Here is a 23,708-nt window from a genome sequence, read left to right as displayed (position 1 = left end):
TAGACGACATTCTCATTCTATGGAGCGGTCCACCCACCACCTATGACGGGTTCTTGGTTTGGGTTAACACTCTAAACCCCCACCTTCGTTTCACCATGACAGCTTCACCACATGAAATTGCCTTCCTTGACCTCACGATCAAATTGGAAGCAGGGTCCATCAAAACAACCATGTATCGGAAACCCACTGATCGTAACAGCCTCCTGCATTACACAAGTCACCATCCGAAGGCCCTACGCACCAATCTGCCCTTCGGCCAATTCTTGCGAATCAGGCGCAACTGCAGCGCGGTGGTGGACTACAAAAACGAATCTGCACTCTTGTCCAGGAACCTTTTGGATAGGGGCTACCCCAAGAGTGATGTACGTAAGGCACGTAAGCGTGCCAGGAACAACAATAGAGAGGCCCTCCTGGAAAGACAGGAGAGGGCCACTATTGAGAATCAACCCATCACTTGTGTGACCACCTTCACCCCCCTGTCCAATAAGATCAGGAACACAATAAAGCATCATTGGGGGATACTTAATACAGGTGACATGGCCCTTGAGGAACCAAGGTTTGCATTTAGAAGATCACAAAATCTGAAAGATATCTTGATTAGTACTAGGCCTAAACAAACTAGGAAAGCAAACCAGAGAACCCTATGGGACCTACCTCCAGTGACGGGGCACTACCCCTGTGGCATGTGTGGTGTCTGTAGGTACACGATGACTCTCAAAACTATACAACTTTCAGACACATTTAAATGGGAAATAAGGCAACATACCAACTGCAACACATCCCACTGCATTTACTTGTTGACATGCCCGTGTAACTTACAGTATATAGGGATGACCACACGCCCTATCAAGACCCGGATCATAGAGCATCGCAGCAACTTCCGCTGCAAAAAAACACACACCAAAATGTGTAAACATTATGTGGAAGCTAACCATGATGAAAATGCAATGAAGTGGATAGTTCTGGAATCCAGCCCCAACTGCCCCATGAAAGCACTCTTCAGGAAGGAACAGAGATGGGTACACCGGTTGTCTTCTGACAAATATGGGCTCAACGAAGACATCCCCTGGCACTCTCTATGAACCCCCATATTTATAGTGCTGATCCATGAATATCCTTGAATGGCAGTGATCTGATACATTCCCCCACAATGCGAGCTGGTTTTAAACTCACTGACGACCTTAGGACCCCTTCCATCATGGCCGCCACCGTCCCATAGGTTGTAACACCTGATTTCCACAACCCGTGCCCCCAACCTTTGCAATAAGCCATCAAGAACTACTAGGTGATCAATATGATACCGAGGTGCTTTTTCGCCCACCTAGTGCAGCTGTTGCTACCTCCCTAACGGGGCAAATACACACAAGAATAGCACCCCGCGGTACTTTTACACCATGACAAGATGGCCGCCACGCTCGCGGGACCTTACGCACTGTCTAGGTCAGTGGGCGGGCACCAATCGCGTCACGCTGCTCTGCCGGTGTTGATTAAATGATCCCCTCCGCCGAGCTCACACATCTACTCGAGCTCGGCGGGGAAGGGTAGGTCACCACACCGGGACGCAGCGGATGATAGGTGAGTGAGGCGAGCTCTCAGCTGGGCTTTTGAACTTTTGATGCGCTCTACACACTTTGAGCCCTGTGGGGTCGGGACGCATTCATTCCAATTGCATTTGTCCGCGTTCTTAATTATCCCTATTGTAGCCACACCTTGGGCTCATCAGCGCAGTCCAGCCCTGCCGAACACTCAGGGGGCCTCTAGGTCGGGATCTGTAGGTGAGTTGAGCGTTTTGAACATGCTCTTTTGAATGGTTTGATGAATCACAGGGACAGTGTGCTGTTATGCTTGACATCCCACACAGCGGTGTCTACATTTTAATAAATCCACCCCCACACCTGGTATAGTACAGACAGGTACTAAGATACGTGCTGCTGCATTTTTTAACTGTAACTGTTTTTAATGTTCACCTGCACTAGTCACAACATGAATCACAGACCTTACCATAGCGTGTGCTTCACAGTTGTGCTTCACAGTGTACAGTGCACACTCAGTACACACAGCATGCGGTGGATGAGAACACCACCACCCTGGCATTATATGTTCTTTCTGGCAATACAATGACTGGCAATTTAACCTTTTCCTTATCCTTCCTCCAGACATAGACATAGGAGGACCCACTAAGGTAATTTTCAATAACATGTGATACAAGCATGATGTTATCTTCACTTTTTGGTCCTGAAGAATCGCGGTAAATGCACCATGAGCGAGAAACATGTTGACCACATGCACCACTAGTTCCTTCTAGGGTTACACAACATAATTGGTTAACACCTAGAAGTCTAGCTTCACCTTTTAACCATAGCTAAGGGACCCTCAGAATAAAAGTCAATTCAGGTACCCTTATCTATATTTTAGCCACCTCACTAGAGGAATACACCTACCTGCCCACATACCCCCACTTCACCTACAGGCAGTTGGAAAAAAGATCTCCGCCAAAGAGCCCCTCTCTGAGGTGTGCCCGTCGGGGGTTGCACCGCCTCCCCGACGAGGAGCAACCGCCGATGATGAAGCATGACACTCCTCGGGGTGTGTGAGGCAAATAAATCCAACATAATGGATTCCCCAGGGTATTAATAACATCCCCTCTCTTTCCCTTTCACGCCAGCAAGAACTTGCCTAAACTCTACCTTCTCGAGGAACAGTACAGCAACCCCCATTTTTGGTGTATGACATTTTCACAGAACCAGAAAACAAGAAAAAAATTGATTCGGCCATACAAGACTACCTTGACTTAAACGATATTCCGGGCTCGGACATAGCAAATGTCTGGGACGCTCTTAAAGCCACTATCAGAGGGGTGATTATTGGTATTCGGGCGCAAACTAACAAGGCACTAAATCTAGAGCTTGTTACTTTAGAAAGAGACATTAAGAACCTGGAATTATCTCATGCGGCGGACCTCCATAATACTTCGATTCTGAATGACCTCACTAAAAAGAAATACGAATATAACGCGATCCTGAGCAGAAGAGCGGGGGTGTGGGTTAATAAATTTAAATCCTTGAGGTTGTGTGAAGGTAACAAAGCAGGGAAACTATTAGCTTCCTACCTAAAACATAAAAATAGGCAATTCAACATTGCCTCAATCAAAGATCAAAACAATACTATCCAAACTAAACAAAACCACATTTTGAACACCTTTAAGTCCTTTTACGAGGATCTCTACAAGGATAAATTAAACTTTCACTCTCAAGCGTGCTCTAAATACCTGAATTTCCTAGGCCTCTCAAAACTCAACGACGCTGATAATTTGAAACTGAATTCCCCGCTTACCTTACGAGAAGTCTCGACTCCATTAAAACCCTCAAACGCAATAAGGCACCAGGCCCCGACGGTTTCTCTGCCGGGTTCTATAAGGAACTTGAGCCCGCATTAAGTCCAACCCTAATAAAATTGTTCCAGTCCTTTGCCACAAAAAAAGGAGTAACGAAATCAATGAGTGAGGCCACCATTATCATCATACCCAAAGAGGGGAAGGACCCGCTACTAGCAAAAAACGTATAGACCGATATCTTTGATAAATCTGGACTGCAAGATCTACGCCAAAATCCTCGCGTCCAGACTGAACTTGATCCTGCCTAGATTGATTAGTACATCACAGGTTGGGTTTCTAAAGCATCGCATGTCTAACGACAACACAAGACTTCTCTGCCATGTTTTAGAAAAGGCCAAGGCGTTAGACGCCCCCTCCGTAGCTATCACTTTAGACGCGGAGAAGGCGTTCGACAGAGTCTCTTGGCTCTTCCTTAAACATTGTATGTCCACTTTCAACTTAGGTAACACCTTCATAGATATGGTTATGGCTTTGTATCTCGCCCCATCCGCTCGCATTGCCATAAATGGCTCATTGCCGGATCCATTCGGCCTGGAACAGGGGACCAGACAGGGCTGCCCCCTCTCCCCATCACTCTTCCTCCTGGCAATGGAACCTCTCATCGCCGACATCAAAAAGAACAACGACATCAAGGGCATAAGCTTTGGGGATACTTGCGTTAAATTAGCCGCGTACGCGGATGATATCCTGATAGTGACTGAATCCCCCGAGCCTTCCATCACCGCCTTGATGTCAACCATTGAATCATATTCCACCCATTCAGGGTATAAACTTAATCGGGAGAAATCGGAGGTCAAACCTCTAAACATCCTAGCCACTAAGGACATGTTGGGGAGCTCTGGGCTCTGCTGGCAATCGGGGTTTATAAAGTACCTGGGAATAGAGTTTGGGGACTCCCTAATGGAAACCGTTCTGCAAAATGAGAAGACCACCCTGAATAAAATAAAAAACCAACTAGATGGATGGTCCCCTCGCTTCATCACGTGGTGGGGTAGAATAGAGACCATCAAAATGATGATCTCCCCCCTGGTAAACTACCTTATCTCAATGCTTCCCCTAACACTCACCCAAGATTTCTTCCATAAACTGGACCAATCTATAGGCAATTTCCTATGGAAAGGGAAAAACGCGAGGATCAGCATTAAAGAATTACGACTGGACAAATCATTAGGAGGGGTCAACCTACCAGACTTTAGATGCTATGAGACCGCTTTCCTAGCGAGACAGGGTGCTCACTGGCTAGCCCCCGCGGTAAACTACACCCCGGTTTGGCTGGAAGTCGAACAAGCGATCCTAGATGGAATCACCCCTGCTCCGGCCCTCTCCCTCAATTTAAGTGATCTAGCCCACTCGAAATCGATCTTTCGTAACACAAAAGTGGCTCTTCTTAAAATCGACAAATTTCTAGATCATAGCATCTCCCACTCGGGTTGGGAGTCTTTATGGAACAATCGCTACATTCTGCATAAAGGCAAATACCTGCATAACTCTCAGTGGGTTAAGAAAGGTATCTTCTTCCCGCACCAATTTTTTGAAGGGTCATACTCTATCCCGTTCAGAGACTTGCAAACTACTTATGACCTTGCACCTCTAGAGTTCTACACCTTCCTAAACATAAAAGCCGCACTCTCTAGGGCGAAACTCTCCCTAACACCACCCTCCCTCCCATCTTACCTCAGTAGATTGAACAGACTAGGACATCAAGTGTCCCATCTCTACAAACTTATCCGCCCCCAGCATACCAACCTCACTACACCACTCACTCAGTTTTGGTCGGAAATCTTGCATGCGACACAAAATTAGCCCGACTTTATCCCAGACCAAATATTGGTTCCTCCACAAAACCTTCTGGACTCCAGCGCGTCTTTTTGCCCATAACATCAGCCAAGACGCCTTCTGCTGGAATTGTAAACGGGCGGAGGGCGACCTCGCACACATTATTCTACATTGCGATTGTGTTACTCCCTTCTGGGACAAGATATTCGACTTTATCAGTAAAATTTTCCCCATCTCCCCGTCCAGAGAACTTCCATACCTAGCCTTCGGTTTCACCCTAGAGCCCTCCCTCCACGCCGACGATAGGGCGCTACTTGATCTCATGCTCACTGCAGCTGTTAAAATTGTCCTTAGCAATTGGAAGGACTCTAGCAAAGCTACCTTTGCTTGCTGGCTCAACTGGATAATTAGCCTCAGGGGAGCGGATAACATAGCTCTCCAACAATCACCATGGCGCCCCCCTATGAGAAGGATGTGGTCTTCCCTTGACAGTTATTTTACCACCCATAAACCACCTTAGATATTCTCCCCCCCCCCCCCCTGCTGCACTTGACGCCACCACAATCCAACAGTGTGGAGCTAACCTGTTACCTCGGTTCACCCTGAAACCCTGAGTCCCATCTCCATATCTTTGGTGCTATAATTTATCTGAAATTGTATTATGTAACCCATTGAACTTTGCTTTTTACCCCTTTCGCTTTAATGCACTGTACTGTTCTTCTGTAATAATGTATGTTTTTAAGTCCGTACTATTTGTATTTTATTTAATACTGAAACACCAAATAAAAATCTATTTGAATTTAAAAAAAAAAAAAAAAAAAAGAAATATTCAAATACTTAGATATATGTGGGAAAATATTGTACCTTCAATTAAGATGTCAATAATGTCATTGACATTGAAGCTGAGTTCGTCCACATCTTGTCCAACGTACTGGTACAGGGCTTTACACTTTGGACCCGATGGCTTGGGTACTGGCTTGGGACGTCCTACAGGTGGTAGTGGACGCTGACTTAAGCTTATCTTCCTCTGCCTTCTGCAGAAATGAGAAAAGAGTCAACAATATATTTAAAACAACTCTGGAAATGGCAGGAGAATTGTGTTACAAATGAAATGCAAGACAGAACTACAGCTTCAAAAGACTTTTGCATTTTTAAGAAAGCCTATATGCACAGACTTGTTTACTATGTGAAATGGTGAAAATGGTGCAATATTCAAGAAAAGCCTCAATTTTTGTTGCATCTATAATAAAGCCTATATACAGCGATGTCTTTACTTTCTGAACAAAATATCCTGTCAAAACAAATTTGATTATGACAGTAATGTAAAGCTAATTAATCTGTTATTAACTAATAATACTGTGTCTTCATGAAAAGGTTAAGGCATCAAAACAACACTCATTTCCTACACAAAATCACTATAATCAGCCATTAAAATATTGTGCCAGCAAATTAAATGCATAAAAAAATATATACTTCCTCTCAGTTACTCAGTTACAGGCTACACCTCAAACTACGTGTCATACCGCATATGCAATCCAACCAAAGGACTACTTGAGCCTTAACATTCAACCTAATGGGTAAAACAATTGACAATGTAACCATTCACAAATTGCCATTGAATTCATAGATATCCCATCCAAGTAATGGATGTAACTTCTGCTGAAACTTCTCCACGGTTCTGTACTGTTTATTTTTGGCCATGTTAGACTTAGGGAGCAATTTGAAACTGTTTGGGTTTGCGTGCTGTGGCTGATTTGCATGACATATTTTACTGTTATGGGTCTAATGGCAACAGCAGTGTCTGCAGTGTAGGAAATTAGGATATTTCTGGCATGGTTGCCCCCACTTATTGCCTGGTGTCAGGATCCTGCTAACCAGGCAGTGGTGGCTGCCTCGGAATGGGGGTGGGGGGGATGGATACAAAAATATAAACTGATCTTCACTGCTGCACAGCCATTGGAGCCCATGCAAACTGAGTCTGTAGGTCTGCCATTGCAACCTGCATAAAAATGGTACATGCACCTTTCACTCCAGTTTACCTTATATCCTGGTCACTGCACTTGAGTCACCCCTAAGATAGGCCCTTCAGCCCACTGGGAGGGTGAATGGTTCTAAGTGTGAGGGTGCCCCTGCATGAACATAGGCACCCTACAAACCCCAGACTCCATTCGCTGGGCTTTGTAAAGTGTGGGGAAACCATTTTAAGGTATGTAGTGGACATGGGCAAACTCGAAATGTCCAACAATATAATGACTTCACCAAACCTGGTCATGTTTGGTATCAAACATGTTGGAGTCATGCAACTACACTGTTTCCAATGTTATTTGCATGATACCATGTACTGGAGGGGGCTCCTCGGGGACCTGTGTAGCCTTGCAGGGTCTGCATGCAAGCCAGTGCTGCCGCCGACCCCAGACACTGTTCTGCAGTCCTGCTGGTGAGCCTAACTCGGGCAGGAAAGACAGAAAAAATGAATTCTTATAGAGGAGAGGTGTAGCCGCCTCTCCTTTTGAATTAGGTGTCTCTGGGCTAGGGTGGGGGTGCTTCCAAGCACCACCAGACAGCTTTGAAGGACACATTTGGTGCCCTCCTTGCATAAACAGGTTCACTCCAGTGCAGGAGCCCTTAGCTCCCGCTCTGGTGCGAAACCCCACAAAGGACAGGGGAGTGACCACTCTCCTGTCCATCACCTCCCCAGGGGAGATGCTCAGAGGTCTAACAGCTGGCCGCTAGATTCTGCCATATTGAAAGCGAGATAAGCAGAGGCCCCTGGAAACATCTGGCTCGTCATTCCATCAGAGTAGCATCCTTTACCCCCCTGATGGGAGGGTCACAGTGGAATATGTCCAACCCCCTTCCTGGGTTACTTAAAGGCTTCCCTGAGGGTGGGACTCTAGATTCATCTGGACAAGGAGTCTGCTGCAAGACTCCTCTACAGGATCTTCCACAAGACTCCTCTGCTTCTGAACACCGAACTGTTGAGTTGGGCCGGACCCACGACTAGGCTGCTTCTGGTAGGAAGGCTCCTACTGCAACTTCGTCTCCGTGCTTTGCACCCATCCTGCAACATCTGTGTCTGTGCATCCTCCAAAGTTACAAGGAATCTGTGTGCATCAAGGACAGCAAGACGGAATCTCCCTTGGAGGGAAGGAGTCATCCCCCTGCAGCTGCAGGCATCTTGACAATGACTACTGGTTTGTGGATTCTGCTGTCCAATGGACTCTTCAACGCTCTACCACACAGGTGGTGGTTTGGAACTCTCCCGAGGCCTGACCTGTCTTCTGTGCAATTTGGAAGAATGCAATCTCTTGTGGAACTGCTGGAACCAAACCCCTGTGAACTGTGTCTGTTTGCTGTTACCAAGGCTTGTTGGCTCTTCAGTCCAAAAGTCTCAGAGCTCCAAGAAGCCCCACCCTCAAGCATCACTCTGTTGCAAAAGCAACGTCCTCACTGCTTCTCCTGCGATGTGGGACTCCATCTTTGTTGTGCTGCTGAGGCCGGTGTCTCACTGTGCCTGCTGCCAGAGGGTCCCTTCCATCAATACCTGCTGGCTCTCCTGCATGCTGAAGGCTGGCCCTAACTTACCTGTGGTGGGTGAGTTCCCTGGACCTTGCGGGTCCTCTTTTCTGCAACGCTTCCTGCAATGCGTCTTCTGCATATGCCAAGGTTTGTTGGTGGTCCTGCAGGCCACTGACCCTCCTGCAAATCGTTGACCATTTTGGGACGGCTCGTGTATGACTCCTATGCTCCTACATCCATCCTTGGTCTCCACTACCACAACTCCAAGACCTCATCCTACCGTGAAGAACCTCAGAGAAGGGTGGACATTGTGCTCCTGCTCCTCCTGGATGACTCCAGGTGGTTTGTACTCTGTGTCCTCTCTCCTCAGGCGCTCCGCATCCGGAATCTATATCTGGGTTCCACAAACCTGGTCCACGGGCCACAGTAGCAGCTGGACAAGCGAAGATCCCCATTGACTTCAAGGGGCGGTTCCGACACCACTTCACACCTATGCAGCCGGGTTCCCTGGTGTAGCTAACATGCTTCTTTGGGTATCCATGGGTGGTGGTGCTCTCCAACCTCCTTGGTTCCAAAAGGTTTCCACGAGGTTCTCTGAAAAGGGTCCTGAATCCTGAAAATCCTAACTGCGACTTCCCCTTGTTATCCTATGGACACTGACTGGGGTAGCGCCTCTGCACCCAGACGCCTAGGAACTCTTGTTAATTACCTTTGATGGTTCCTTGCTTCCCCTGGCCTACAGATCCTTGGGTGGTAGTCTTGGTTAGGTACCCCTTTCACATTCCACTTTCTTAATATATGTCTCCCACCCCCCCTCGGCCCATGTGTTTTTATGTGTTTACTTACCTGTTTTACTGATGTTTTTATTGTGTATGCATATCTCCGGGTAGGAGATGTACCAAAGTGGTTTGTGATTTCTGTTGTAATAAATATAGTACTTATTTTTCTAACACTATTGTGGTTCTTTTCGGTGTGACTCTCATTGACTTGTGTGGTAATTGTACCTGCTTTACACCCTCCTGGATAAGCCGTAGCTATTCTCCATAGCTACCCCTCGAGAGATTAGGTTATCATGGACCCCTTACACTATCACCATGGGTTGCCAGTAAGTGTACACCATATGCTGAGCCAGCCTCCTACATGAGGTGTGATGGAGAATAGGCCAGAGGAGTTTGTTTTCAAATTGCATGTAAAACTAGGGTCAAAACTTCAGAGGTGGAGTCCTGCTACTTGGGTCTATGTTTACTTGAAAGGAAAATGGCTGGAATTCCTCTTTAAAATCGTTTCTGTTGTCTTTAGCCAATGGTTCATGAATAGAAATTTTAAAAGACACCTAGGGATGATGTCAATAAAAGTGGAGTGACACACAATTCTGAAAGGAACTTTGTGTATCATAAGTGTACTTTAAGGATGATTTTGAAGTAGATGGGAGCGTGGCTGGCCAAGCTGCGAAATGGCCGCTGCCTAGGCGAGCTCCGCCGGCTAGGTGATTAATCCTACATTTATCCTGGTTCATTTGTGTTAGAATCGAAGTGTTTGCAGTGCACTGAGGAGGTGAACCTCGGGGACGTCGGCGGTGAAAGTTTGGAGGGCAGAAGTGCCGAACTAGCGAAGATCTGGTCGGAGGCTGGTGACGACGGCGTCAACGTGCAGACTGAGGCCGAAGGGCGCTGGGCCGCCTCGAAAATAAAGTCTGCAGCATCGGAGGCCTCGGAGAGCTACGGATAAAATTCTCTGACTCCCTGTGTGCACTTCAGTGTGGTGGAACAGTGCACGCTGAGGGAGGTGTATGACTGTATGCGAGGCTGGGACGACGTCGCGGCCCTGAGACAGGAAATGCTGGGCGAGTGAATGAGTGGCTGTGAGCACCCTGACCCGAGGCCGCATTTTGTTTTTTTTTTAGCCACGTTTCAGAAGCCGCGTGTGGTGTGCAACTCTTGTGTCTATCCTCAAATACGACAGAGTTGGGCGTAACTGTAGATACTATGGATATTAAATGACGTCGTATGCAAATAAGTTGTACATAATCACTTGGAACGTCAGGGGCTTGAATGATGGACGAAAGGCGAGACTGGTGCATGCCTATTTAACACCAAACAACAAAAGTGGGTTGCCAGTACTGATATAAACAATTTAAATAAAAAACTAACCTGACAGCACTTGAAAACACATTCAAGACCAGGAATTGCTAATTAATAGCTTTTTATTTTGATATTTTGAAAAATTTGTACTTTTTTGAATTTTTTGAACAAAATAACGTATTTAAGAAGGCCACATTATACAAGAAAAAACGATTCATGAAGAACACATTATACATGGGAAAGGGGGGAAACATTTTTAGTCATTCATTATATCATACATATCACATGCATACACAAAGCATTCAAACCGGTGAGGGAAGGGGAATATATAATACAATATATATACTCTATGTACAATTAAACAAGAGCAAAAGAGGTCCACCGTCTGCGGAACGATTTTACAGTAGTTTTAAAGACAAAAAGTTTCAACTGGGCACATTCCTACATGTTAAATTAAATAAACACAAAAATCTTTCTAAAATTGGTTGATATAGGTGATGTGCATCAACGAGCGACACAGGAGAGATTGTTTAATAGCCTGTCGCTCTCGCAGACTTGATGTGGCAGGAGCCTGATGTGGCAGGAGCCTACGCGTTTCGAATCCCACTCGGTCTTTAGGGATTCTCTTCAGGGCCTCAAGTAGTATCTAAATACAGAAAGAAAGAAAAATGGAGAAAAAGAGCCAATAAGAAACTTAAGTTTAGAAAGTTCTCAAAGAAATTTAATGGACCAGGACATCAGACAACCCGCTACAGGGCCCAATCAATCCCCCAACAGCTTACCAGAGAGCAAAAATGCCAAAGGGACGGGGAGACATCAAAGTCTGGGGGTGCTAGAGTCCGAATCTGGAGTTAAAAGACATAAAGTGGTGTCAATTGTGATAAATTGCAAGTCTAGCCTGGGGTTTATACGGAGGGAGGGTACCCTTTGTTACTTACCTCATATGAGCGAATGAGTCCTTCTAAAGGTGGTCCGTGACGGGTTCGAAAACCGGACAGTCTGGGGCAGTAACGCACACGTGCCTGTTGCGATGATAAAAGAATCGATTTAGGCTTTTATTTTCATGTAACCCATTTACAAACAGGTAGAGAAAAAGTTTCACCCTAAAACTGGTATCAGCAGGTTTCGGTACACGTGACGAGGAATGGAGCAATAATGACGGAGACAATCGTCTGAAACAATTGGAAGGGAAGGGTTAATGGAGACCAGGGGGATCACACATTTTTTTAGGAAAGTGATAAAGCTGGGTAAAGTATGGAAATCTTACCCGTTTAGGGCGTTTCCAGTTATCTAGTCGAATTTTCAATATTGATATGTGTAGCTTACCACATTTGTGAACATTTGCGCAGAAGGAACGAGCCATAAACGATGCTTCGTTAAGGAACCTAAGGCGACAAGTTTGAACACGTTATTTAGCGATTTCGGTTTCAAGATGGTCTGAGTTTAATTACTATTTAGTGTTAAGCTTACCGCCATAAATGCGGAGATGCCAAGTACAAACTGAAAAAAAGGGGAGAATAAAACATTCCCAATCATACTACTTCTTAAGGCGAATCTGATGAATTTACGAAAGGGGAGACTATAAACTTACTCGAGGCTTTACAGAGGCGGTCGGACCGGTGGCGTTCTCGGCAGCACTACACCTGGGCGCATGCGTATTGCAGGCCGAGGCAAGGTTACGTCCGGTAATTTATCTGACTCGGTGCACAAGACGCCGCCTTCGGTCAGACGGGTGAGAGGGTTAGAATTAAAACCTGAACTGGAATCGAAGAGTTAGATGCCGAGTGCGGGGGAATGAATGGTGGAAAGGGAACCAGGGATGATACCAAATCGAAGGAGAGGGGATAGATACTTGTCGTCGTCATCGGTGATGGTAACTCATCGGTTTTCCTACACGGGGGGTCACAACCCTCTAACTAAACCATATTGAACGGGATTGAACAAGGACCTAGAGACTTGCATGGACACATTATAGGTCAAAGTTTAAAGATTTCGCTCAATTCGTTGAGCCCCGATATCGCCGTATCGAATTTTACTATGAGGGACGCTTCTCTTTTAGACAGTTGTAAATTCAAATGACCTCCTCGCGGGTCTTTTTCGATTCGTGATATCACTGTCCATCTGAGGTCGCTCACTTCATGTTGCATACGTATCCAATGTTGCACCAGTGGGGCGTTTTCAACTTTATTTTTCAGTCTAGATTTGTGTTGAGAGATACGTTGACGTACCTCTTGATTGGTTTTACCTATATATAGGTGTTGGCATGGGCATATTACGCCATAAACTACGAACTTCGTTTTGCAATTGCTGAATGCATTGTGCTTCCAGGAGATGCCCTTATGTTGGAAAAGGGAACCTTCGAGTGTGGATTCACAACAAAGGCAGGTACTACATTTGTGGTGTCCCATTACAGGAGGCATACCCATCATTTGACGTAATGTAGCCGGTTTAGAAACTGGCATAGCCGCTCGGACTACGTGGTTGGCAATGTTATTTTCTTTTTTGAACACGGACAAGGGTAGTTCTTGAAGACTCTTATCTAGGTTCTTAACTAGATGCCAATTCTGTCCTATGACCCGTTTGAGCTGGTTAGCATTAGGACAAAAAGTGGTGACGCATACTTGTCGCTTCAAATTAGGCTTTTCTCTCCGTTCCAGGAGTGTTTCTCGTGGGGTCCACTGAGCTCTCTTCATACAGTTCTTTACTAATTTTTTAGGGTACCCCCTATCACAAAGCTTTGATATCAAGTTTCCAGAATGGTGGAGAAAGTCTTCTTTGTATGTGCAATTTCTGCGTACACGCAGAAACTGCCCATAGGGGAGATTTTCTTTGAGGCTACTAGGGTGGTTGCTGTCAAACATCAAAGATTTATTTCGATCGGTGGGTTTGACAAACAAGTTGGTCGCTAGTTTACCTTCTTGTGGGAAGACTTCCACATCAAGAAATGCAATTCTGGTTGTACATTTCTTGATGTGGAAGTCTTCCCACAAGAAGGTAAACTAGCGACCACCTTGTTTGTCAAACCCACCGATCGAAATAAATCTTTGATGTTTGACAGCAACCACCCTAGAAGCCTCAAAGAAAATCTCCCCTATGGGCAGTTTCTGCGTGTACGCAGAAATTGCACATACAAAGAAGACTTTCTCCACCATTCTGGAAACTTGATATCGAAGCTCTGTGATAGCGGATACCCTAAAAAATTAGTAAAGAACTGTATGAAGAGAGCTCAGTGGACCCCACGAGAAACACTCCTGGAACGGAGAGAAAATCCTAATTTGAAGCGACAAGTATGCGTCACCACTTTTTGTCCTAATGCTAACCAGCTCAAACGGGTCATAGGACAGAATTGGCATCTAGTTAAGAACCTAGATAAGAGTCTTCAAGAACTACCCTTGTTCGCGTTCAAAAAAGAAAATAACATTGCCAACCACGTAGTCCGAGCGACTATGCCAGCTTCTAAACCGGCTACATTACGTCAAATGATGGGTATGCCTCCTGTAATGGGACACCACAAATGTGGTACCTGCCTTTGTTGTGAATCCACACTCGAAGGTTCCCTTTTCTAACATAAGGGCATCTCCTGGAAGCACAATGCATTCAGCAATTGCAAAACGAAGTTCGTAGTTTATGGCGTAATATGCCCATGCCAACACCTATATATAGGTAAAACCAATCAAGAGGTACGTCAACGTATCTCTCAACACAAATCTAGACTGAAAAATAAAGTTGAAAACGCCCCACTGGTGCAACATTGGATACGTATGCAACATGAAGTGAGCGACCTCAGATGGACAGTGATATCACGAATCGAAAAAGACCCGCGAGGAGGTGATTTGAATTTACAACTGTCTAAAAGAGAAGCGTCCCTCATAGTAAAATTCGATACGGCGATATCGGGGCTCAACGAATTGAGTGAAATCTTTAAACTTTGACCTATAATGTGTCCATGCAAGTCTCTAGGTCCTTGTTCAATCCCGTGCAATATGGTTTAGTTAGAGGGTTGTGACCCCCCCCCGTGTAGGAAAACCGATGAGTTACCACCACCGATGACGACGACTAGTATCTATCCCCTCTCCTTTGATTTGGTATCAACCCTGGTTCCCTTTCCACCATTCGTTCCCCCGCACTCGGCATCTAACCCTTTGATTCCAGTTCAGGTTTTAATTCTAACCCTCTCACCCGTCTGACCGAAGGCGGCGTCTTGCGCACCGAGTCAGATAAATTACCGGACGTAACCTTGCCTCGGCCTGCAATACGCATGCGCCCAGGTGTAGTGCTGCCGAGAACGCCACCGGTCCGACCGCCTCTGTAAAGCCTCGAGTAAGTTTATAGTCTCCCCTTTCGTAAATTCATCAGATTCGCCTTAAGAAGTAGTATGATTGGGAATGTTTTCTTCTCCCCTTTTTTTCAGTTTGTACTTGGCATCTCCACATTTATGGCGGTAAGCTTTAACACTAAATAGTAATTAAACTCAGACCATCTTGAAACCGAAATCGCTAAATAACGTGTTTAAACTTGTCGCCTTAGGTTCCTTAACGAAGCATCGTTTATGGCTCGTTCCTTCTGCGCAAATGTTCACAAATGCGGTAAGCTGATTAAAATCCTTTCAGGCGACTCCATATGTTTTAGCGACACTGGTTCGCATAATTCCACCGCTGTTGACTAATAGAGGCTTTCTTTGATCTTCCGTACAGTTCAGAATTGCTACACATATCAATATTGAAAATTCGACTAGATAACTGGAAACGCCCTAAACGGGTAAGATTTCCATACTTTACCCAGCTTTATCACTTTCCTAAAAAAATGTGTGATCCCCCTGGTCTCCATTAACCCTTCCCTTCCAATTGTTTCAGACGATTGTCTCCGTCATTATTGCTCCATTCCTCGTCACGTGTACCGAAACCTGCTGATACCAGTTTTAGGGTGAGAACTTTTTCTCTACCTGTTCGTAAATGGGTTACATGAAAATAAAAGCCTAAATCGATTCTTTTATCATCGCAACAGGCACGTGTGCGTTACTGCCCCAGACTGTCCGGTTTTCGAACCCGTCACGGACCACCTTTAGAAGGACTCATTCTCTCATATGAGGTAAGTAACAAAGGGTACCCTCCCTCCGTATAAACCCCAGGCTAGACTTGCAATTTATCACAATTGACACCACTTTATGTCTTTTAACTCCAGATTCGGACTCCAGCACCCCCAGACTTTGATGTCTCCCCGTCCCTTTGGCATTTTTGCTCTCTGGTAAGTTGTTGGGGGATTGATTGGGCCCTGTAGCGGGTTGTCTGATGTCCTGGTCCATTAAATTTCTTTGAGAACTTTCTAAACTTAAGTTTCTTATTGGCTCTTTTTCTCCATTTTTCTTTCTTTCTGTATTTAGATACTACTTGAGGCCCTGAAGAGAATCCCTAAAGACCGAGTGGGATTCGAAACGCGTAGGCTCCTGCCACATCAAGTCTGCGAGAGCGACAGGCTATTAAACAATCTCTCCTGTGTCGCTCGTTGATGCACATCACCTATATCAACCAATTTTAGAAAGATTTTTGTGTTTATTTAATTTAACATGTAGGAATGTGCCCAGTTGAAACTTTTTGTCTTTAAAACTACTGTAAAATCGTTCCGCAGACGGTGGCCCTCTTTTCCTCTTGTTTAATTGTACATAGAGTATATATATTGTATTATATATTCCCCTTCCATCACCGGTTTGAATGCTTTGTGTATGCATGTGATATGTATGATATAATGAATGACTAAATATTTTTCCCCCCTTTCCCATGTATATAGTGGAGAAGTGTGGCTCACTGGTTAGAGCAGGCAGACCCTGAAGCAGAGGTCAGACCCGGGACCAGGGTTCGATTCCCGACGCGGCAGGGTGTTGAGCTCAAATGTCCACGGACTCGATAATTCTCGCTTCGGTGCCTGACTTAATCATGGGTTCACACTCTGCAACTCTGGGCATTAAGCTTGCTTAATCTCCACAACGGCCCCCCGCGGCGGGATGCCTGGCTTTCACCTTGGGGATGCCCTGTAGGGGCTATCTCACAAGGAAAAACCAGGAAGGGTTCCCAAGGCAAGCGCGGAGATACCCCTTTGGGGGTCGATTCTGGCGCTATATAAGAAATGTAATAATAATAATAATATAATGTGTTCTTCATGAATCGTTTTTTCTTGTATAATGTGTCCTTCTTAAATACGTTATTTTGTTCAAAAAATTCAAAAAAGTACACATTTTTCAAAATATCAAAATAAAAAGCTATTAATTAGCAATTCCCGGTCTTGAATGTGTTTTCAAGTGCTGTCAGGTTAGTTGTTTATTTAAATTGTTTATACCAGTACTGGCAACCCACTTTTGTTGTTTGATATTTAGGCTCAGCCTTGCTGATTAGAGCCAACCCTCAGTTGTTTTCTAGTTGCCTATTTAACACGGCATAATATAGATATACGTTTTTTACAGGAAACGCATATTAATGTCACACCGTTCCAGAAGCTGAAAAATACCAGATAGGGGGAGATATATTCAGCTGTGTACTCAAACTATGCAAGGGGGGTGGTCATTCTTGTTTAGAAAGTTACCGATTGGAGGTGTACGCATTCAGACTTAGACACTGAGGGGCGTTTCATTTTATTGAAGGGGAGACTATGTGGGCTTGAGGTAACTTTGGTGGCAGTTTATGGCCCAAACACTGATTCGCTTGATTTTTTTCGACATCTATGGCTGAGGATTGTGGCGCTTGGATGTGGTACGATTATCTGGGGTGGAGACTTTAATGCTGTTTTGTCATATGACGCAGATAGGCGCAGTACAGCGAGGGCCCTGCACCCACAAGCGAGGATGGCTCTTGCGGATATAATGGCAGATGGTAACCTTTTGGATATCTGGAGGGAACGAAATCCTACACTGAGGGAGGGTACCTGTATCTCCACTCAACACAGGGCCTGGTCCAGACTGGACGTCTGGTTAGTATCTAGAGAGGTGGCTGCCTGGACGATGGCGGTGTCGCACATGTCGAGGTCCTTATCCGATCATGCGCCCTGTCTGCTCCGCTGTCCATTCCCGGGGTCCCTCCGCGCGCCTTCACCTGGCGTCTACCTCAAAATGCACTATTAGACGAGGCTTTTAAAGAAGAAATAAGGTCGGATTTCAACACATATTTTGAGACTAATTCAGAGTCAGTGGACACTGAGGCCATGCTATAGGATGCATTTAAAGTGATCATACGATGGCAGTGTACAGCGCGGCAGGCGAGGTGTTGAAGGCCATCAGGGAGACATTGGCGACGCTAGAGACCCAGAGTGTGGGAGCCAAGAGCCCCTAAACTGGGCCAAACTGGTTTATGTAAGGAGGGCACCAAATGTGCCCCTCAATGCAGTCTGGTAGCGCTCAGAGGTGCCCCACCCTACCTAATTCTAAAGGAGAGTAGGTCACACCTCTCCTTTGCTGGAGAATCTTTGTTCAGAGTCCCTCTGCCAGAACTAGGCTCATCAGTAGGTGAGCAGAACACTTTCTGAAGCCGGCAGCAGCACAGGCAGACCGGCAGACCCTGTAAGGCTGCACAGGTAGGTAGTGGGAGGTCCTCTAAGGAGTCCCCAGTACATGGTATCAGGCAATTAACACTGGAATCCATGTAGTTGCATGATTCCAACATGTTTGATACCAGTTTCGGGGTAGCCCTTAAGTAGCTGGACATCTCGTCTTGCCAGTGTCCTGTACATACCTTAAAATGGCTGGCCCGCATGTAAAGCCCAGAGAATAAAGTCTGGGGTTTGTAGGGGTACCTCTGCTCGTGCAGGGGTACCCACATACTTAGAACCGTGCACCCTGCCCTTGGAATGAAGGGCCTACCTTAGGGGTGACTTATAGGTTTAACCTCATGCGCGCTAGCGGAATTCCGCTCGCACGCTGAGATTTTTTAAATCGCATGTTACGTGACGAGCTGGGCTCGTCATCAGCGTGCGAGGAGGCTACGCCATGACGAGCCCAGCTCGTCATCAGCGTGGAAGGGGTTTAAAGTGCAGTGACCGGGATATAAGGGAAACCTTATATCTAGTGTGAAAGGTGCATGTACCATTTCATGTAGACTGAGATAGCAGTTCCGCAGGCACTGTTTTCATGGACTCCCATGGGTGGCACAATACATGCTGCTGCCCATGGGAGACTCCTGGTGTACCAATACCCTGGGTACCTCAGTACCTTATACTAGGGATTTACAATGGTACCCCAGTATGCCAACTGGGGTATACAAAGTACTTACCATCAAATTTAGAGGAGTGAGCACTGCCACTGGGGTCCTGGGTACAGGATCCCAGTGAACTACAGTCCAAACACACTGACACCAGGCAAAAATTTGGGGTATCTATGCCAGAAAGATCCTACTTTCCTATAATGTGAATTTATGAAAGATCCAGTACTGGAGAAGAAAATAAGTTACGTACCCGTAACTGCAGTTCTCTGTTATTGGTATCTTTCCTAGATTCACATGAGACCCACCCTCCTCCTCTGAGAGGCTCCCCTTATAACTCAGGAATATTTATCCTAACTTGTGCTTGAAAATCTGAGGGGCTCAGCCTCTCTTGGGAGTGTTTTAGAGGGTGCTTTAGCCTGATTAGTTGTAGTACAAGTTTGGTCCTTTTTATAAATGGAACATAGATATACTATTAAACGTACTTTTAATTGCCATTACAGCCTATGATACTGATACATACTGCTTTACTATGGTACCGTGGGCCTCCCAATTTGATGACAGGGAATGATTCAAGCATGTGAATACATGAAAGATACCTATACTGGAGAACTGCAGTTACAGGTAAGTAACTTATTTTCTCTGGAATGGGATTTCCATTGATAGTCATAAGCACTGAATAGTCCCACCCAAGTACAGGAACTCCGGAGCACTTTTTTACAATATATCTTCGCCTTTCTTCAGTAAGGCCTGCAGAGTCACTTAAGAAAGAGAAGATTATCCAGCCTATAGGAATAGGCTACAATGGCCCAAGCCTTTATCTTGTACTTAAAAAAGGGGCCAGGAGAAAGGTATATGTGTATAATTGCGTGATTTTTTTATATAACAGTATAGATCTCTTTCACAAATCCCTTTTATGCTAGAGTATAGAGATGAAGGAGATCAGGACAGTTTATCTCCATAGGCTGTCATTATGAGTTAAAAATAGAGGCTCCTGCTGACAGCACCCTGGAGGATTGAGCTCTGCCAATGTTGGCTTTTTTTACAAAATATTTTCAAATGAATCTTGCTGACAACTACTTCACTCAACGTTTCTGGTCTCTCCCTGACTTTTTCAGAAAATTAAGGTATTTTGACAGAAAACAATGCATTCTCTGTTTGACAAATGCATAGCCTGTAGGAGACGAAAGGCTAAAACAGACCTTCATGAGGCTTGTATTATCTGCCTCCCGGAGATTCATGGTTCCAAGTCTTGTCACCAATGCAGGAACTTCTCAAGACGCACCATGAAAGACAGGGGGAAAGTTAGCCTCCATGGCACTTAGTAGCAAAGAAGACAGCCAATGCAGTCTGAAGGTAGGACCTCAAGGGGAGGAGAGGGCCAGTCCTCAACTAGGACTCTGTCATCTGTCTCTGGAGGGCGTGTCAGGAAGAAGACTGCAGAAAAACGACATAGGTCTCTGTCAACGTCGAGAGAATGATTTTGAGGAGAGGCCCATACCGACGTCGAGGCGCCGTTGACGGACAAGCTGGTCAACATTGAGGCGTCTAGAAAGACGGACATGGATAACCCTTTCAACCTCATCAAGGCTACAGGAGGCAAGGAAAAATTGGAGACATATTTTTTCATCTCCAAATTTGGAGTATTCCAGAACATACTCCCCTTCTTCAAGGGTCGAACTACGTTCTTCACCAGTGCCTTCTCCTCCTTCTCCTCACCTCCTCCTCCCCTACCCCCTACTGCTCCGTCACCACCTCCTACAACACCTCCAGTGCCTCCTACACTGGCACCAGTCACTCCCACTCCGAGGCCCAGATCTCGTTCCCGATCACGCCATCATTCAAGCTGTCACCGCCATAGCCCAAGGTGCTCATCTCCATCTTCCAGGCACTTCCGACAATGTCACTATTCCAATGGTCTTCGTCTTGACATCAAACCACAGATACATCGTCCACTTCTACAGGACAATACTTTCCAACACTTTAAGATTTCCCTCCTCAACAAAATCACCAGTGGATGATATCACCATATTATAAGAGGTCTTGGTGAGGGGAGCTGCAAAACTAAATTTTGCTATGTCGACTCCAACTCCTACGACATCAGTAGTTTTTGAGACACTTCAACACAGGTCAGCATCAAGACCATTGCTTCCAATAGAGCCAGGTCTCCTAGAACAACTATAGATCTTTTCCTAACTCCAGCCTCAGTTAAATTAGCCCCGGGCTCGAAAAATTCACTCGACCGCTCGCATTTGCGAGTTAGATTGATTAAGGACGAGCTAATTTTAGGTCCTACTCGCCCTTTCTGGTGAGTAGGAATACAAACTTGACACTTGACCTCTGCCTCTGAAAGCAGAGGAAATGTGACAAGATAGCAAGATTTAAAGGCATCTTTATTGCTCACAAAGTAAATGAACAATAAAAATGCTTTTAAATCTTGTTAACTTGTCACATTTGCTCAGTTTTCAGAGTTTGAGGTCAAGTTCATTTAAGTTAGGTCGAGGAGATTTTGTAGTTTACTAGACCTGCAGGTCTAGAGCATTTTTTATGATTTGTCGAGCCCTTGCCCCATTGAGGCTTCAAAAGAAATATCGCCCTCTGGAACAAGTTCCTCCTTTTCTCCGTACGGGCCCATATCTTGACTCAGTTATTGTGGTAGCTGCAAAAAGTACTGTGCCACTACTCCAACTTCTACAGCACCTAACTTTTGCAGCACCGCAGCAATCACAATGAAAGCGGCTAGTGCAACTGCACTTCTCGGCAGGCATGACAGGGCATTATGGGAATGCATGCAGCAGTTCGCTGAACATCTCCCCAGAGATAAAAGGGAAGACTTCATGCAAATCCTAAAAGAACGATTAATGGTTTCCAGCCAAATCATTAGTGCTACACCAGACTCTTCCCTATTAGCGGCACATGAGTACTGCCACGGCTTTGCCCTGAGAAGACATTTTTGGCTCCGCCTCACATCTCTCAAGCCAGAGTCACAACAGAGGATATTGAATCTCTAATTCTCTGGTATTACCCTCTTTCGAAGCCACACGGATGATGAGATGGCATGAATGAAAGCAGAAATAGAGACTCTGAAGGCAGTCGGCTTAGAAGGACCCAGAGAACAGAGGGAATCTTTTAGGTCCTACCAGTGCCATTTCTATTCTCAGAGGGTTCAAACCTCTCAGTGGTATCAGGGGCATCAGCAACAGCACCAAGAACCTTATTGTCCATAGCAAGGAAAGCAGACAAGGGTAAGATCCACCCAGCAGCCTGCACAAGGAGGCAAAAAACAATCCGAATCTAAACACTGAATTACTACTTTCGTCTCTTCTGTTAACCATTCAGGTGTGGGGAAGCATTTCTCGTTATCTGTCAGAGTGGCAAAACGTAACTCAGGATGCTTAGGTCTTGAATTTTGAGCAAAATGGATATTGTCAGAAATTCATCATTCATACACCGTCTATACCTCCGAAGCCGTCCAATATCCAATTCCCGTTGCTGTGATCAGTAGTCAACATCCTCTTACAAAAGTAGGCGGTGGAGGTTTGTAGTGGGGCAGGACCATTACCAGTACCAAGGACTTCCATTTGGCCTGAAGTCAGCATCCATAAGATTCTCCAAGCGCATGGCAGTTGTTATTGTCCATCTAAGGAAGCACAGAATATTTGTCAGTTGCTGCCCATCTCAGGAAACACAGATTATTAGTCTACCCATACCTAGACGATTGGCTAATCAAGGCGTTAACGTCTCAGGAAGTACAGCTTAATTACAAATGGACTTGCAATCTCCTCCAAATGTTAGGGCTTCATGTCAACCTTAGCAAGTCAAGACCTATCCCGGCCCAAACCTTACATTACCTATGAGCCTCCATCGACACAATACGGGCAAGAATGTGTCCTTCAGAGGAGAGACGTTTATCGATCCTTCAGAATTTTTACTCTCTAATGAAAGTCTTTCATCCAACGGTGAGAACAGTATCATCTCTTCTTGGCTCAGTGCCCTCCTGCATCTTCCTCACACTGAATGCCGTGGTGGTGGAGCATTGGAGCGTCCATCTTTGGGGGAAGCCATCCAGGTTAGCAGTCTAGTCGCCAGCATAAAAGCAGCAAGCTGGTGAAGGCGTGAGACTTTGCTGTTTGTCTCCTGAGGCAGAAGCCGGGAGAGTGTTGTGCTACTCTGCTAATTTTTAAGCATCTCATCTATTATGCCATTTGTTTTAACTATCACGCTTCTAAAAACTTAAAAAATGTCACGCTGCTAAATTTCCCCGTATTTTAATTTCCTACCCCGCTTCTGGCCGGTGCTCAGCCGAGTTAGGTGCTGACTCTCACGGACCCGGAGTGATGGAGCATTGGAGCGGTCATCTTTGGGGGAGGCCATCCAGGTTAGCAGTCTAGTCGCCAGCATAAAAGCAGACGGGCATGCCTCCGCGCAGCGGACGCGATCAGCGGGCGCCGTCATCACGCCTGAGTCCAGCCCATCTGCTCCCGTCCACACTGAGTACACTCCAGGGGCCAGGGGGGCTGGTTCTACTCTTACCCCCTCTCAAGTAAGTAATTTCTACTCTCTGCATGACCTGCGGTGGCTAAAGCCCTACTGGCAACCTTGTCATCACAGATTCACACCAGAGGCACTTGGTGCCGCCCCTAGTTGCAGGTGCTGGAACACAGCGAGCTGTTCCCCCATTCTCAACTCTATTAACAAGCAGCCCTCGAGGGAAATGAAAAACATCCCTTCTATGACTATAGAATCTAGGTTCCTTAT

General features: G+C 45.7%; 1 protein-coding gene across 1 annotated transcript in view; it reads right to left on the bottom strand.

The window, feature by feature from the left end:
* MYO1F (myosin IF) overlaps positions 1–23,708 on the bottom strand; it is a 273,313-nt gene that overhangs the window by 29,370 nt on the left and 220,235 nt on the right. Inside the window, exon 27 of the mRNA XM_086947211.1 lies at positions 6,035–6,204. Coding sequence (XP_086803337.1) covers positions 6,035–6,204 — 170 coding nt within the window. The remainder of the gene's footprint in view (positions 1–6,034; positions 6,205–23,708) is intronic.

The sequence above is a fragment of the Lissotriton vulgaris genome, chromosome 12, assembly GCF_964263255.1.
Source record: "Lissotriton vulgaris chromosome 12, aLisVul1.2, whole genome shotgun sequence".
NCBI classification, from domain to species: Eukaryota; Metazoa; Chordata; class Amphibia; order Caudata; family Salamandridae; genus Lissotriton; species Lissotriton vulgaris.
The sequence above is the reverse complement of the archived record's forward strand: the minus strand, read 5'-3'. Positions and strand labels throughout refer to the sequence as shown.